This window comes from Orbicella franksi, chromosome 4 (genome assembly GCF_964199315.1).
Source record: "Orbicella franksi chromosome 4, jaOrbFran1.1, whole genome shotgun sequence".
Lineage (NCBI taxonomy): Eukaryota > Metazoa > Cnidaria > Anthozoa > Scleractinia > Merulinidae > Orbicella > Orbicella franksi.
Genome location: NC_138148.1, coordinates 2,804,665 through 2,821,838, shown reverse-complemented (window position 1 = coordinate 2,821,838; position 17,174 = coordinate 2,804,665). Strand labels below are relative to the sequence as shown.

Sequence of the window (17,174 nt, the reverse complement as noted above, 5' to 3'; positions counted from 1 at the left end):
TTCCTACTTTTTCTTTTTATTTTGTTCACTTTTCTTTCTAACTTTCTATTTTTCTCTATTTATCATAGTAATAATAATAGTAATAAAAGTAATAATAATAATAAATCATTTGTAACTATTGATAGACTAGCCCGCCTAGGCTAGCATAGCTATCTGCAGGCCAGTCCAACTGTAAAATGTAGGTTTTATTAAGAAATAAAATGATGACAATGAATGGTGATGACTTTTTACATACCAATTTTATTATTTGCAATGTAGATTCTATTATCTAGACTAGGAAATTCAAACCTTGAATGTATGTTTTGGATGTGCCAAAAACGTAATATCAGAACTATGCATCAAATCGAGGCTGAGATACAGAGTCAATTTATATAGGTTTGATTGACATGATTTTCTTGAGTTACTTGCTTACTGTGATTGAGACACCTTTTCTATTTCGCGTTTGAAACTTTCAAATATGCCGGAATAGATCAGGTATGTCACAACACTAGCTAAACTTTTTGGTCTGATGGAAACGTTTTGAAAAACAGCTTTCATTGGCTGTAACGTTCCTAAGCCTGCTTTTAAAGACACTAGCTGAATAAATGTTCTTTTAGTTGTAATTTCCACCACAACTTCACAAACTGGTACAGTCAAGATTAGCCTTCAAGCATATGTTAATTTTGTAAGAGAACAAGAGTTTAGAATCACTTTGCTGCAGTACTTTTCAAAGGAAATGCAGAAAAAATGTAAATAGCATTAAAATGTAAAATACATCGTGTCAATTTAGATAATGCAGCCTATGAATTTCTGTAGGTTGCTTTTAAAGTACGTTCTAAACTTAAATGAAAAAACAAGGAAACTTGTAATGCGACCTACTGGATGGTATATTTTATGTTTGTTAGAAATGTTATCTTTAATCTTTAATCATTATTTATATACGGTAAAAATAACATGTCTAAGATCCTAAACCTAAAATTCTAATCCTAATATCATATTAACTTAGAACAACATTCTACTTATAAACCTGATTTCCGTGATTACAGGGTAAGCTGTTCCAAAGGGTTGCGCCGCTGTAACTAAAACTATTTTTCACGTAGTTAGTTCTCGGAAAGGGAACAAGTTTGTTAACCGAGTCCCTCTGAGCATAATTTGATTCATTTCGTGTTACAAATTTGGAAATGAGATATTCGGGAACCAGACCGTTTAAAGACTTGAAAACCATTAGGGCTTTCTGAATTTGACATTGAAATTGCAAGTCTTTCCAGCTGAGTTTGTGAATTTCTTTGGTAGTTCTAAACATGGTAATGATTTCATCAGTGTGTATTGCTTTGCTGGTAATTGAACATAATGATCACGTGACCATCACGTGACATAATTTAAGACTCTAAGGCAATGGTTAATTTGTTGTTGTATCAAAAAAGCAAGACACTAGGCATAGTAGTCCCAGAATGCAAAAAAATTGGCATTTTGCATTAGCCTCGTTTCCATGTAAGGGCCTCGTATGTCATATTTTTGACATGTGCATTCCATGGTTCTGGAGGAAAATTTGGCATGGCTCCATATCAGGAAATATTTATCTTATAGAGGTTAGTAACCCTGACAAGTTTGATGCTTTTATCAAAAAACGAACAATTTTGTCCCTTAACAGCTGGACTATTTAGTCTCCTTTTTCCAGCAGATGTGGATCTGGTTCTCTGAGCCGGTTTCTGAGTTTTTACAGAATAGCTTGGCTGCGAGCCATTATGTTCAGAGTGTGGTGGATGATACTTGCCAAAATTACACACAGCAAATGTCAAAACGAGGAACGTTGGTGTGACAATGTAATTATCCAAGCAGTATCCAATGCTGTTAACTGTATTGACCTCGAAAGCACTCAGCTAATCCATGATTATTACTAGAAATTTTATGGAATAGCTTGGCTGCGAGCCACGCTAATTGGAAAGTAAATTATTGAAGGTTTACTATTAGCGCAATAGTAACAAAAGGCGTGCATTCTAAACTATAGCGTATTGGAAAATTGGGTTAACCACATTTTCCATGTGAAAATGAAGGAAACATTTCTTGCTTTGCTTGCAAGCCAAAATTAATCTGTATTGGCATCAGTGGATAACAAAGTTTCAAACCTTAGCAATCTGGAGCTGTGACCACAAATTCACATGCAAGGCAAGCGCTGAATACGCCCGTCATAGATGAATATGTTCGTAATTACAACCTTTGCAATCTATGACCACAAATTCACACAGGTCAGAAATTACATTGAACTTGATCGAGCAGATTATTTCCTCCTCAGTTATGGCAATACAGGCTGATCCACTCATTAAAATGTAGTTCCTGACTGAGGAGTGTTTCGCAATTGACATTCTATTCTTCACTCGTGGGGAGTCATGAGTGTTCTGTGAACTGAAGGCTAGATTGCGGTCGATTTCCCGCTAAATTGTTAATAGAACGATTACTGTAGCGAATCACAAAGGACAGACAGGCACACAGACAATGTAATGACTCAAAGTAGATATATGCAGCTGACGCGAAGCGCGGTAAGCGTGCGGCGTGCAAGTATCGAGTTATGGATGCACGCGGGAGGTTGCTAAGCACGAAAGAGGCGTAAGAATCGCTCGAGGCGATAGCCGAGTGCAACTCTAGCTTCTTGAGTGCTTAGCAAACCTCTCAAGTGCATCCATAACTTATGGTGGCAGTACAAAAATATTTCTCCATTAGAAAAATATTCATCCCAGTACAAAAATATTTTTCTCACTACACAAATATTTATCCTGCAAGATTTTTCCCATGCTGCATTATTCCCCTAGTAAAGTTGATTAGTGTCAAAGTTTCAAATTATGTAGCCTCCTGCTCAAACCATCTCTCGGCTTGTCATGAACGAAATGTTGCGTGACGAGCCCAAAGTAGCGAAACCAATACCAAAAGTAGCTTCTTTACTTTTCTTGTCGACCACAAACATTGACACATGCAAGGGTTAGGGTTTGGTTCATTTCTATTCTACTTGTACTATGTATAACAACGTAACGTTAATCTTTGTAGACTACGAGTAGTCCCTCTTTCGCTTAGTCCGTCGTGCGTGACGCGAAAGAAAACTGCGAGAAAAAAATGGCCGCGCGCGCGAAATCCTGGAGGTGAGGAGCGCGCTCCTCACCCCAGGATTTCGCGCGGCGATTTTTTTCTCGCGGTTTTCTTTCGCGTCACGCACGACGGACTAAGCGAAAGAGGGACTACTTGTAGTCTATGTTCTTTACTTTGAAATTGCCTACTTTATTAACATTACCACAAAGGAAGGATAGCACATGAATTTTAAAAGTCTGGAAATTCAAAGAAACAGTTACAGTGTAATGATTATCCTAGGTAGCTAGGTGTATTAATTTGTTCTGTCAATTTCTTGTATATCCTGTTTTCCATCTGCTCCCACATGATAACCATGCTCGTGTTCTTCCTCATCCTCCTCGCCGTCATGAGTGGAATGCTCATCAGTTTGCTGAATGAACCCAGACAGGTCTATTGTCAGATGGGGTACTGTCCCACCCTGTTCTTGTGTCTGTTGCAGCTCTTCAGACAGAGGCAATTGAATGTGTCCACTGAGCATATGCTGGCTCACCACACTTTGCATCATTTGTTCAACATTGGACTGCTGCAGCACTTGGTCGACAACAGACAGCTCTGATTGGCTGGTAGTGGGAATAATGGCAGCGCTGTCAAGCATGGTGTGAATGACCGCCTGCTGCGCCACCACTGTTTCTGCAAGAGACACAACATCTGCTGTGGCCTGGACAAGACTGTCATGGTTCACCATTGGGTCATCAGTGGTATGCACAAGAAGTGACATTGTGTGAACTGGTGTAGTTTCTATGGACACCTCCTTGGCTACGATTGGCTGAGCTAGCACCAGTTGGTCGCCAGTGGCCTGTGTTACAATAGTATGATCTCCCTGTGTATAGACCAGTGCTTGAGATGTAATGGACTGCTCATCTTCACCTCCTGTAACTAATAACCAAACTGAGTGTAAAAAACTGAACCTGCTTGCAGTTACTTTTGATTTCTGCTATGTACTTGTAAGAGAAAGCTAGCCAAGTATTGCCACTCTGCCTTGATGGGATTCATTAGTGGCTACCCCCCCCCCCACCCCCCCTCCTTCTTCCCAAGGCTATTTGTTAGTTGCTCTTACAATTTGCAAGGAACAATTTGACTGATGGGCGGAAAGCAAAAGCATTTTGAGCAACAAGTCACAAGGACTTATCCCAAAAATTCAAACTGGTTTGGATTCGTGGGAGTAGTCGCAGGGACCAAAGTTTAGTCCCTGCGACTAGATTTTGAAGCAAAAATGGCCAGTTCACATGATGGGACTTGTCCCCGTGACTTGTTACAAGGACTAATTGCAGGGACTAGCCCTGTCATGTGTGCTGACCTTTAGACCACCGTACAAGGGTTTGTCTACCATGAAAAATTCAAATATCTAGCATCTCTGAGAAGCTGTTTCCCAGCCCTTCCACTTAATCCACCAAGACTAGGATTTAATCTTTATCATTTTAAGCCCAACCTAGTGTTGTCCATGCATTATACCATTGTACATCACCTGTATCATCCATGTTTTCAATATGAGGAAGTATCGTTTGGTGAACATCATTGCCATCTGAGATCAGAGAGGCAGTAGCATTCTTGCTCGGTGCTTTCTTAGGTCTCTTGTCACCCTTATTTTGATCCACATGCCTCTTTTGATGGGCATTACGGCTTCCACTCTGACTAAAAGTCTTTCCACAGATCTCACATGCATAAGGTTTCTCACCAGTATGTATCAACTTGTGCTTTCGAAGACTGGAATGCTCCGTGAAAGTGCGACCACACCCTTCCACTGAACATTTGTAGGGTCTTTCACCTAACAATAAAGAAACATTTGAATGACTTAGTGTAGGTCTTGGTATTCAATAAAGACTTTTAGATTCACCTTTCCTGCAAACGGATCATGTGACCAGAGCCAGACTTCCTGTTTGAGGTTTTTGACTAGCATTTTGAACGTCAAGCAGTCGGTTTACACGTAAGTCATTTAGCTCAAGCTTTATTGCCTTCAATTTCATTTTATGTTGCATACAAATGCTGAAATCGAATAAAGTAACCCTTTTTCTACAAATTGGCTAAATTCTTCAGGCAAATAAGCAATTACCTGGCCTTTTGTTGTTGTTTGTAGAAAGGCACTCCTCCTAAGAAGAAATCCAATATGGCAAGGGCTTAAGTTGAATGTGTAGTTTATGACGATTATCTCTTTAGAAAGCTACACATGCTAGAAAACATTTTTTTTTTCAAAATTGGCATTATTTTGACAATTTCTATTGCATTGACAGGGTGATTTCTATTCGCTCCAATTAACTCCAATCCAAATCAGTTTACATCTGAATGGCTAACGGCAAACTTCTAACCTCAAACCACAGTTTGACGTTTGCAGTAAATGTGGATCTAAAGACCTCTATTACCATAAAACTTCTACTGTAATATGCAAACTTTTCCTTCCAAATCAACATTCTCAAATGTCATTCCATGGCAGCTACGTATACTCTAACTAATGTGTTTACTGGATAATAAGCAGCTTAACTGTAATCTGACAATCTGTGACTCTCTTTCTGACTGTCAAACCCTCACATGTTGTACAAATCATGCTGAATCTTTATCATAAGCTTCTGCTATCTGCTCATGGTTTTAATATATCAATCACTGATAATATAATTATTTCTCCAAATCTACATGAATACCATTAAAACACAATACCAAGGACATACGTTGTGGACTAACTGGATAGAAAAGGAGATCACAATGTACCTGTGTGTATCCGCATGTGATTTTTCAAATTTCCTTGTGTGGTAAAGGATTTCATACAACCCTCCACATTACATGTGTATGGTCGTTCACCTGTGTGAACTCTCATGTGAACATTGAGTCGCTGCAACACATAAAAGCTTTTGTTGCATCCTTCAAAAGAACAGTGATATGCTCTGTCCCCTGTGTGTGTCTTCATGTGATATTTCATGTGTGCAGGCCATGCAAACACACGATCACATCCTGGATGCTGACACTTGAAGGTTCTTTTTCCACTGTGCGTACACTGGTGATATCGCAGATAACCTGATGAGGTAAAATTCCTCCCACACCCTTCGTGTGAGCAGGAGTATGGCTTTTCTCCAGTGTGTGTACGCATGTGGTATCTGAGATGTGCAGCAGTGGTAAATGTTCTTCCACAATCAGCATAATCACATTCAAACATCCTTGACAGGTTTCTAGTTAATGGAAAAATAAAGCTTACATTTCATCATTTACTGTCAGTGTCACTGATAGACTGGACAGATAGAATTCTCCAGCTAACACCTCTCTGGATATAAATTTCAATGTAGACAATAAAAATAATAATATTAATACACATGATAATATCAATTATTATTATGTATATAGATTTTTACCATATATTTTGCTATGATCATGTAAATAGCTACTTTTAACATTTAATTCTCCTATTAGTAAAACAATTCTCCATTCTACTAGGAGGGTAACACTCTTCATAGACCTAAATTATTCCATGTTCTTACACTGCGAATCTTTCGCATCATCGGGAGAGCCTTCATTCTATAGTCACCAGGAAAAAATGTACTAAAAATTTCAACTGTTTGTGGTTGGTGTGTCCTTACTGTAAAAGTGTGTATAAATCACTAGTGAGAACATGTGTGTAATCATTATATGAACTAAGGACTTACTTTGAGGCATCTCGCGATCTGGGCAGTAGAAGCATATGTGTCTGTGGACTTTCTTCTGGTGAACTGCAGTTTTGAATGTATAATAAGCCTAGTAAAAAGAAAAAGAGAAAAGAATGAATATCAACAGAGCCACACAGAAGTTAGTATTTCTTGAAGTTGTAATCTGATTATGACGGATGCCTTTAGCACACATGATATAGTTTCCCTGATGATTAAGAAATGAAACAAGGTATTCAGTCAGTACAATTACCTGTGTCATCTACATCTGCACCTTCAGTCCTTTCACCTAACACTTGGGAACTGCAGTTAATGGCATCTGCTACAATGGTAACACATTCTGCTCCATCATTTCTGGTCTCTTCTATGATTTCATTGGCAAGAGACTGCACTACACCAGAGGAACAATCAGCAGACAATCCAGATCCTTAAAAACCATAAAAAAGAAGTACAGTCAAGTTTATGAGCTTATTGATTACATGGGAGGGTCAGACATTTTCTTGCCCAGGTCAGCTTAACTTAGTCGATCAAGTATTTTGTCATACCAGCTTATTTGAGTTTGATTTTGTTCAAAAGTTGTAGTAATGTCTTCATGAATGTTCCAAGTTGCATTTTGCTGAATAGATTGTGATGAGGTATTGCTGGACTGGCTCACAGCGATCTGTCTAACAGTACACATATCAAAAGGGTTACATCCATGGAGTGGTGACGTCCAATGATAAAGAGACTATAAACCTGTCAGTTTACTCTGTGGGAGAGTCGGTGTGTTAATGATTAAGTGCTGGATACCATATAGATAGATCCAAGCTTGAACCCTGAACAGCCAAGGGCCATTGTGAAACTTGGGTTCTTGGTCAAGATGAGGTAAAAATACATTGTATTTTAGAATGGGCTTAGATGCTAACAGTTCACTGAAATTGAACATCTTAAACAGTTTTAATGCTAAGAACGGTTTATCATGTGCTGGATTGAGCAGTCCAGTTTGAGCCCTGGCTGTGGTCACTGTGTTGTGTTCTGGAACAATACACTAATACTCTCAAAGTGTCTCTCCTCGCACAGGTGACTTAATGGTTACCAGCAAACTTAGAACTGGGGATAACCCTGCAATGGACTAGTATTCCATTCAAGGGGAAGTAGATATACTCCTAGTTGCTTCATGCTCAATTACAATATAGAGATGGGGCCAGGGTGAGGAGGAAAGGAATAAATCGGATTTTGGCCAGAATTGTACATTCAATATATATATATTTCAATTTCCAATATACAGCCAGTAATGAAAAATATTGTTGTAGTCACAGTCTACAAAACAAATAAGAGGTGCCACAGAAAAAGTAGGCAATTGGATCATGTGTACTAAAGGCATCCACGGTCAAGTGTCAATTGATACCCTTGACTGATGATGCCCTCAATCGACATTTCAATCGACACTTCAATCAATACTCGGTTGACACTTGATCGACACTCGACCAACAGTCGGTTGATGGTTGGCCCAGTGTACACAAACTCATATGCATCGATCGAAAATTAGTTGACTCTTGACTAACTGTCAACTAAGATGTTGATTAAATGTTGAGTGAGTGTCAACTGAGTTGTCAATGCTACGATTATCAGCTGAGTAAGGCGGGAAGAAAGCTTGTTGTCAAGAGCAACTGCCTCTGTATCCATTGACAACTTGTCAGCCTTTAACGTCATTGGCAGCAAAGCGTGCGAAATTGTAGGCGACGCAACAGGCAACCAATGGCTTTTGATATTGTTACCAACGGAAACAAGGTAAGTTGCCCGTAACAACAATATCATTTTAAGGCCAAAACTTTGTAACCAAACTTGCCACATGCCTTACTCAACTGATAATTGTAGTAGATTGTCGATCGAGTATCAATTGAGGGTTTTGATCAAGGGTATCGATCGACACTCCACCACGGATGCCTTTAGTACACATGATGCGGCAATGTTGCCCCAAAATACCTTCATCTTGTTTAGCAGATCCCGTAACATGTACATCAGGACAGTTATCTGGTGAACATGCCATTAAAGAATGGGTCTCTTCTGAAAGGATCTCTGATGATGTAGAAAATTCATCAGATTCAATAGCTCCAAGACTATCCTGTTCCACTGATAAATCCATTGCAAACACAAGAAACAGGACCAACTGTGACAAGAATACAGATTTAAACTACTTTCAGAATCTTTTTGGCGGTCTGAAGAAGCTAAATCTTGATTGACAACCATAAATTACTATGACATCATGTACTTGTATTTCTATCAAAACCATATTGCGTTCAACTTCACAATCTGACTTTGCCCACCATCTATGTCGCCCGAGAGAAGTCCAATGAAATACAGTTTGAATAAATTTCAAATTCGATGGATAAAATATCTTCGTTTTTCCTTCAAAGAGCTACAATAGCTTGCAACCTTCTCTACTGAGTCCTTTTCTTGTCTTTTTAGCGCTTATAAGCTAATTTCGCAAGTTTACCAAAAAGATTTTAAAAACTTACCTCAGCGCTCCTTCGCTGCAGAAGCTTCGCGTACGGATACTAAACCATGTGTAAGCGATTTTACGGATCCGTACATAAATCTAACTGGTTTGATGTATTTTATACAAAGTTTATAAACAGTAGGACTTAAATTAACCACAACAGAGGAAATCAAGGTTAACATACCATATCTCGAAGGTTTTTGCCAACATTTTCATGTCAACTAATCGATTGAAAATTGACGAGGGAAGTCAAAAGCTAGATCTGTGGTTCACAACACCTCGTGCTTTATACATTAACAACTGTCCGACTGCTCGGCCATTTTTGTGACCTTTAAGAGAAATGTACCGTGTGGATAATACCTTCTGTAAAACCTCTCTCAGCTGGTTGTATTTCCCGCTTCTTTTTGTGTTATATTATGGTCTTTTTCTTGTGAAAAACTATCATGGTTTATCCGCCATCCCTTCATTTCTTCACCGATTACCTTCCCAGCTATCTTCGCGCGCCTGGGCCAGGAAATGTCACTCTTCAGCAAGAATATGTAGTGTGACTATCTGATTACCATACGTGAATTATTATTTAGGATGAGCTAGCCAGGCTGTTCTTTCTTTCCCCGCGAAGAGCCTACTCACAGACTAATCTCCGATCGATAAATCGGCCGGAATATAAGATTTCTTTTCGAAACGTTTGTGATTTTTTCCTTCAGGAAAGTTTACCACGTTTAAGGTCGGTTTTCTTTCCAGGGTTTACGGAAACCTGAGTAAAAGTCGAGAAAGTTTAATAGTCTACGTTGAACATCGTTATCAGAAGCATGGAAAAAGTCAGAGGGAAAAATCGCTGTTTTTTTTTTTCTCCCATTTTTTTTTAGCTTCGCTCGGCGTTCTAAGCCTGAAAAAATTTTGGCCTAAGCTTCCACTCACTATCTATGAGCTAAGCGATTAAAAATCGGTTTATTTTTGAAACAAAATTAACTTTATTTAGAGGGTTTTTGAAATATTTAGAAAAAGTTTTTAGAACTTTCGGAAGGATATTTAGACGATTTTACGCGATATTTATATATTTGTAGAAAGGCCTATCCGTACATCTGCGCCTCTCCAGTTTGTTTTGACGGGTCACGCAACCTGACTGTGTTTGCGTGAAGACGAGGTCAATTGACTAATTCATGAGGTACACGTGCAGCGTTCGTGAATGGGATTTTACTATCAATAGACCGGAAATAGGTCAATGAACTGTCAAATTACTATTTTGGGCCGTGAAAACAACAAAACGTGGTCAGACGCCCTCCGACTCATGAACTTTCAAAATTGCACATCTCCTTTTAGCATTACCTGGCTAAAATGATGCGAAAGCGAAATTTCAGTTATTGTAGAGATGAGTAACTGAATTTTCAATAGTCATTCATTCCGTCATCCTAGTATCACGGAAAGAGGCAGAAAGGGCTCCCAAACCTGTTACATCCGGGCCTCTCTAACAATATGACTGGTTTAAACCGGGAAAAGCGGTGCAAACTGGCCGCGGTGTTCGCTGTAAAACTTCGTGCAGTGTTCAGAGAAGGTCGTGTTTTTAGTTTCCGTCGAATTTTTCCTCAGTTTATATTCAGAATATATTTATTTTCTCGTGATCTGTCTCTTTACTCCAATGCCTACGGCAATGGCAACCATAGAGCACGCTACGCAGCTGCTGGATTTCTCTCAAAAACTCGATATAACTTTACTAGACTCGGTCGTCTCTTGTTTTTACATGGCCCAGGGACCGCAGGTTGATACATATTTTCTGTTCATTTTTCAAATTTTGAATGAGCAGTTTTTGGAAATACAATCCAAGGTCCCTCTGACAGAAGGATCTCTTTTCGCCTCCTCAGCAAAGAATGGCAGACCAGATCTTGACTCAACTGAAACAGCACCCTGACGCCTGGACGAGAGTAGATACCATACTCGAGTATTCAAATAACCAACAGACAAAGGTACACTATGGGCTATCATGAGTGCAGTTTTCCGAAAGGTCATAATTTTGAGACCATACTTTGAATTTTTCTTCCAGTATTTCGCACTCCAAATACTCGAAGCAGTCATCAAGACCCGATGGAAAGTTCTTCCTCCAGAACAGTGTGAAGGTTAGTCTTGCAGGTTTTACTACGAGTCTGTCAGAGGAAATTTGCATTTTTCGTGTCCTGAGAGGCAATTTATTTTGAAAAAAAAAATGCTGACGATTCAAATTTAAAGGTGAATTTTCTTTGGTTTTTCAGGCATAAAGAAATACATTGTAGGACTGATAATAAAAATTTCATCTGACGCCGAGTTGCTGGAGGTGTGAATGTTTTTCGAAGTTTGGTTTTGTTTTCGAATGTCTAAACTTATTGTCTGATTTATAGTCTTCGTTTGACCAGATTAAAGTCGCTGGCGAATTAATATTGCTTTTATTTGATTCTCCTCAGAAAGAGAAAACGTATATTGGAAAGTTGAACATGATTTTGGTGGAGGTATGTTAGATGAGATGTCGGTTTTGTTTTAGAAGGGTGATTCCCGCCAAAATATTCATATTTAAAATGCGATGTCATTTCTGTGGCTTTGGATAATATTTGCGTAAATTTAGGAGAGCAGGGTTTGTCCATGTTTGCCTGCGAGACTTGTCTTAATTAATGTCTTAATTCAACCAAGTTTGAAAAATCATGGACTCTTTAGCCAGCTAATGCGTTTTGACAGGTGTTTTTGTTTACAAGTTAGAAATGGGCTGCTGGCCAAATTAGTCAAGCTTTCAAAATCCCTGCAGAAGTATTGCGCTGATTTTAATTAGACTTTGAGAGTTCTAACTCTTCTTGCATTTGTCTAGACCAGACGAGGTCTTGTGTAAGCACTGAGATTTTAACTAATATATTAAAGAATGGTATAAGTATGGTTTTAATTTGGCAGGTTCCCAGTTGTTTTCAATTACTGATTTAAAATATTAAACTGTTTTTGTTGATTCATGCTTGTTGGATTGTTGTATTCTGCAAGGAGCATGTTTGTTGCATCAAAGTCATTTATTTATTATTATTTTGTTTTACTTTTGTTAGATTTTGAAGCATGAGTGGCCAAAGAAATGGCCAACGTTTGTGAGCGATATAGTAGGTGCCAGTAAAGCAAACGAGTCTCTCTGCCAAAACAACATGGTGATTCTCAAGCTGCTCAGGTAAAGGTCTATTTTCAATTTTTAATGATCTCTATTAGATTTAATTTAATGAATGTTGTGTAACTTAACATGCCTGTCACTCTTAATTAGATACTACAAGCTTCTTGACATCTGCAATGTTTACCTCTGATTTATTAGTTTTCCTGGATAACTATTTTGTTTAAGTGGTAAAAGTCTTGTGCTTCGTAAAATACCTGGCTATAAAAATGCATTCTAGTATTTTTTTAATGACCAGTGTAGTTCCAGAAAATATCCATACCTCCCCCACGGAAGGGATTTTTTGCAAGACCGCCCACCCCTCTGGAAATTCCAATTAAACTTGATACATTCCTTTAAATTTTTTGGTCTTAAAGAACCCCTCACCCCCCAGGAAATTCCAATCCCTTCTGTGGTAGGAGTATGGATATTTTCTGGTACTGCACATTGCATACTGAACAAACAACATATTGGCTTCAATATTCGATCTATATTAAATATTATCAATACTTGTTTCTTTTTTGTAGAAATTGGCTATTTTTCCCAAAACTTTGAACAATGTTTCCTATTTTTCACGCAATCTTAGCGCAACAGGCAATTGTATATTTATAAGTATAATGTGGATGGCAGATGCAATTCAAGTTTTACTTGTTAATAATAATAATAATAATAATAACAATAATAATATAATTTTATATAGGGCATGCTTCTGAACATCCAGCAGTGCTGTACAGTTTCCTAATTAATTGTCAGTTTGAAGAAAATTTAAGTGGATGAAAATTCAGCCGATTTTGGTCCAAGTAACTGCCGAATAGAGGTTTTGCACAGCAGCCATGTTGCATGGCAGGAACCATAGATTCTTTTTCCTATGGGGAAAAAAATATTCTTTCTAATGCAAAACATTTTCATTGTTCTTGCCATGCAACATCACTGCTTTGCAAAACCTCTATTGCTTTGGTTTTAGTGAATAGACACCCTCTTTCTGTACTCTACTAAATTTTTACTAGTCTGTGTCAAGTTAGTTACTGTTAGTCTAGAGCCCTGCCACTGGAATGAGAACGGTCCCAAATATGACTTGATAAACTCTGCAGGGTTTGCATGATCTTGAAAAGTTCATGATGTGTGATCATAGTGTAAAATTGGTTGGATAGTTTTCAAAATTTAGCCAGATAATGTCTGCCAGACAATGCCTGATGGCTGACTGTTATTGTACTGTACCTCAATATGAAATGTTCAAGTTGAATCTTAGATTAGGAAAATTTAACTGCACAAAGGGTGTGGCCTGAGCCAGGCTGCAAGATTTTTTGTCACTAGCTAATGTTAAACCTTTGCAGTTTGAATGTATGTCAATTTGGAGAAAGTTAGTACTACTTACTGATGTTTTGAACTGTCTCTTTCAGTGAGGAGGTTTTTGATTTCTCCAGTGGTCAGATGACTCAAGCAAAGGCAAAACATTTGAAAGACAGGTTAGATTGTGGTCTGTCCACATACCCTCTATTTTGCCTTGAGTTCGTTGAGATCGCAGGCTTAGTGGAATATTAACTTGGTACATGGCATACATATATGAATAAACAAAACCGCAAGGGATGGGGCTGAGAAAAGACTCTTGCACTCTGCAGTTGCATCACTTATGCACTCGAAGAAAAATGACTGGTAGCAAAAAAGTAAAAATGTCTATAGACAGACTAGTTAGAAGTATGGGTTATTGACCAAGCTTGTTCGGTCAAGATGGCTGGATATTGGCCAAGTTCTTTTTTTGCGTGTTTATGGACTGAGACGGAGTCGAGGTCCATAAATTTGCAAAAAAAGAACGAGGCCAATATCCAGCCATCTTGACCGAACAAACTTGGTCAATAAAGGATTTGTTATATGGCTTTCGGGGAAATTTTTTTGCGGGACACGGTGGGTAGTCTTGAGCGGGCAAGATTGCTCCATCTTATCCGCTCGGGTAACCAATCGTAGCGCAGGATTTGATTAATCTTGTCCGCTCACAGAGCTAGCCATATAATAATAGAAAATAAATTTTCACACAAGTTTCCTTATTGTGGAATCACTTGAGATTTGTTCATCTTGTGTTAATGAAATAATACTAAAGGACTAATTCATATAATGGTTGTTACTTTGTAGCATGTGCAGTGAATTCCTACAGATATTTACTCTTTGCCAGTATGTTTTGGTGAGTTATAACACTGAATATGCTAGCCACTTTAGAAAATGTTTCAAAATGGTGAAATGAAATATGGACGTATATTGTAGTTACATTATGATATGCTGTTATTGTTACGTTGGTCCTTCTATAAATTGGTCTTGGTATAAGTTGTGCATTTGGCTTAAGAATTTTGTTTTATACAATAAAGAATTGTTAAATACTTGTGAAAAATAGTCCGTGACAAGTCTGACATGCCATTTCGTCTTGGACAGTGACCTTTCAGAATTCAACAGAAATTTGTTTTGCTCTGTAAACAAATTTTGTGGTTGCTGTACTGTTTTGTAAAATAGACTTAATCAAGTTCATTGATTCAAATAAGAAGTTATTATAGCTTTCTAAGTTCTGTATGATAGTGGAACTGTTTCAAACAAACATTTGAAATTTCTTTTTCAGGGCAATTCTCAGAATGTTACTCTCATTGGTGCAACACTAGAGGTGGGTTTGCATTGTTCTTCATGTGTTTGTTTATTTCATTAAGGGCCTAGCAGTGGGGAAATTGACTGGTTGCGAGGCTGATGTGGCCTGCCTGGTTTGACCATCCGGAGGAACCTTTTTTCTCATAAAGAAGTTTAGTTCAAAAATTTTCACTTGCCTGTAAAATCTAATAATCCTCCTGCTGAAAATGTGAAGAACCCTGTGCCTCAAGTTTTATGTGCTACTTGTACATGCCTGAAAACTCAGGGAGACGATGAGTATGGAATTTTTGAGTCAAAATTTTTAATAACATCTAATTCTCTATTTTACAGACATTATTACGATTTCTCAACTGGATTCCTCTTGGCTACATATTTGAGACACAGCTCAATAGCACACTTGTCTGCAAGGTAATCTAAGAGATCGTCAATACTATTGTTGTATTAAGAACAGGAGCACATGGTAGGTCAGTGTTCCCACAACTTTTTTGAGCGAAAAAAAAATTTTTTTATTTCTTTTGGACAATATGTGAGAAAAAGAAAGAAAATACACTTGTTTATTATGATTATCAATGGAAGTGTATGAATTCTTGTTGCTCACGCCATGAGTATGTCAACAGGCCGTGTCAGTTCTGTGTTTCTCTCAAGTTATAAAAGAATGTCTTTTTGAGCTTGCAGTTTCTTTCAGGGTCTTTTCTATTGAAGGGAGCTCTAGTTTATTGAATTTTTAATTAGCAAGTGTAGATTGAAGTTGTAGTTCTTTACTTGTTTTTCTGTTTTGACAGTTCCTGAATGTGCCCATGTTCAGAAATGTGACGTTGAAGTGCTTGACTGAGATCGGTAAGAAGAGAAAAGTTGTACGTTGAATTAAAAACGCGTAAAATTTTGGTATTAACCACTGGAGCAGCATGTTCTTGTAGAATTGTACTGTCTCTAACTGTTGATATGTTGTTATCAAAATAGCTGGAATTGATGCAAACCAGTATGATGAACAGTTTGTGGTGCTATTTTCCTTAACAATGGCCCAGTTAAAACAAGTAAGTCAAATTCACCTAGTTCGTGTTTTAATTTGCATTGTCTAGGGCATTGGAGATGTTTTGCCGTCTTCAATGCAGTGATCAAAAGACCGCATGTTTATGTCAGTCACGGACATGGCAACCTGAGTATGTTGCCTGTGGTTCCCTAACTTTTACTGCACATCGAAACTGTTTGCATGGCAATGATGCCATGGATCAACGAAAGCTTGGATTTTAACCTTCAATTTTAACAGTAGTTTCAGGCCTCTTTTGAACTTTTGTATTGTTATTTTGAAAATGCTACTGAAGCACAATATCCAGAGATTATGTGCATGGTGTCAAAAAAATGGACCTTGTGATGTATAGCAGCTCTGTCTTCATTAGAAGTAGACTAGCACTCAGGTGAATTATCCATCAGGTGTAAAAGGTTAAGAAAGATGTATTTCTGTATGGGCGTGATTAATTTAACTGTGGCCTATTATTGAGCCTTTTAGTACTCATTCATTTCAATTTTATGCGATTAATTTTGATTAATTTTTGCAATAACTGTACCTCCAAAAATAACTTAAAGGGTTAAGATTTTAATGGTCGTTAAGATTTTAATGGTTGTATAGGAGTCTGTGGATTTTCAGCAGGTAGGAAGGAATTAGTGCTGGGTAGCTAGTGAAATATTGGTGAAGAGATACTGAAATCAACTGGTTACCACCTCAAGAATGCTGACATTTTCTTTTCCTATAGATGCTTCCTTTGACAATCAACATCAAAGATGCTTATGCAAATGGGAAAGATGATGAGCAGAAGTTTATTCAGAACCTGAGCTTGTTTCTTTGTACATTCCTGAAGGAACATGGCCAATTGGTTGAAAAGAAGGTTTGCAATATGTTCATTTCAGGATGATCTGTTTAACACTCTTGTCATTCAATACATCTTACTAACTTGTGCCTAAACCTCTGTCTGATTTTTAAAGACAAGTATAAATTTGATGCAGACAAGTGAATCTTTCACCTGACCTGTCCACGAGACAAGCAGGTTGCTGGTTGGCTGCAAACACTTAATAAGTGAAAATTGGCACCAAACTTTGCCAAGATGTAAATTTCTCCTTTGACAGAAAAGGAAAGCTCTTATTTCACGACGGAATATTAAACCGTCAGGCAAATTTCATCATTTTTCAGCCATGTTTTTTTTTCCATAAATGA

The 17,174-nt window shown here is 38.0% G+C and overlaps 2 protein-coding genes across 5 annotated transcripts in view; one reads left to right on the top strand and one right to left on the bottom strand.

The window, feature by feature from the left end:
• Positions 1-3,008: 3,008 nt before the first annotated feature.
• On the bottom strand, positions 3,009-9,839 carry LOC145485913 (uncharacterized). 3 transcript variants are annotated; one of them, XM_081464574.1, is made up of 7 exons: positions 9,383-9,839; positions 8,685-8,868; positions 6,973-7,146; positions 6,723-6,810; positions 5,797-6,251; positions 4,562-4,861; positions 3,009-3,966 (listed from the first exon to the last, which is right to left on the bottom strand). In XM_081464574.1, exons 1-7 carry the CDS (start codon positions 9,383-9,385, stop codon positions 3,350-3,352), a joined length of 1,821 nt encoding a protein of 606 aa, XP_081320700.1. In that variant the 5' UTR covers positions 9,386-9,839; the 3' UTR covers positions 3,009-3,349. The 3 variants fall into 3 exon arrangements, with proteins under 3 accessions (XP_081320700.1, XP_081320699.1, XP_081320701.1); XM_081464573.1 differs by having other exon boundaries at positions 3,009-3,972; positions 9,383-9,838; XM_081464575.1 differs by having other exon boundaries at positions 3,009-3,972; positions 9,559-9,837.
• A 523-nt stretch (positions 9,840-10,362) lies between these two features.
• The window catches only part of LOC145485910 (exportin-1-like), an 80,788-nt gene continuing 73,976 nt past the window's right edge, over positions 10,363-17,174 (top strand). For both annotated transcript variants that reach the window (XR_014049236.1, XM_081464570.1), the window contains exons 1-13: positions 10,363-10,954; positions 11,058-11,159; positions 11,237-11,309; positions 11,442-11,503; positions 11,631-11,675; positions 12,249-12,364; positions 13,741-13,806; positions 14,468-14,516; positions 14,943-14,984; positions 15,296-15,373; positions 15,748-15,802; positions 15,926-15,999; positions 16,717-16,848. Coding sequence is in view for 1 of the 2 variants with exons in the window: in XM_081464570.1 (XP_081320696.1) it covers positions 10,835-10,954; positions 11,058-11,159; positions 11,237-11,309; positions 11,442-11,503; positions 11,631-11,675; positions 12,249-12,364; positions 13,741-13,806; positions 14,468-14,516; positions 14,943-14,984; positions 15,296-15,373; positions 15,748-15,802; positions 15,926-15,999; positions 16,717-16,848 (1,014 nt within the window). In the remaining variant the exon portion in view is untranslated. The remainder of the gene's footprint in view (positions 10,955-11,057; positions 11,160-11,236; positions 11,310-11,441; positions 11,504-11,630; positions 11,676-12,248; positions 12,365-13,740; positions 13,807-14,467; positions 14,517-14,942; positions 14,985-15,295; positions 15,374-15,747; positions 15,803-15,925; positions 16,000-16,716; positions 16,849-17,174) is intronic.

What these genes read in the sequence shown, in the direction of transcription:
- LOC145485913 (XM_081464573.1), bottom strand. An exon ending in TGCAGATGTAGATGACACAG is followed by an intron (nt 6,811 to 6,972) that starts GTAATTGTACTG and finishes TCTTTTTACTAG; the next exon opens with GCTTATTATACATTCAAAAC. An exon ending in TCACATGCGGATACACACAG is followed by an intron (nt 4,862 to 5,796) that starts GTACATTGTGAT and finishes CTTTATTGTTAG; the next exon opens with GTGAAAGACCCTACAAATGT.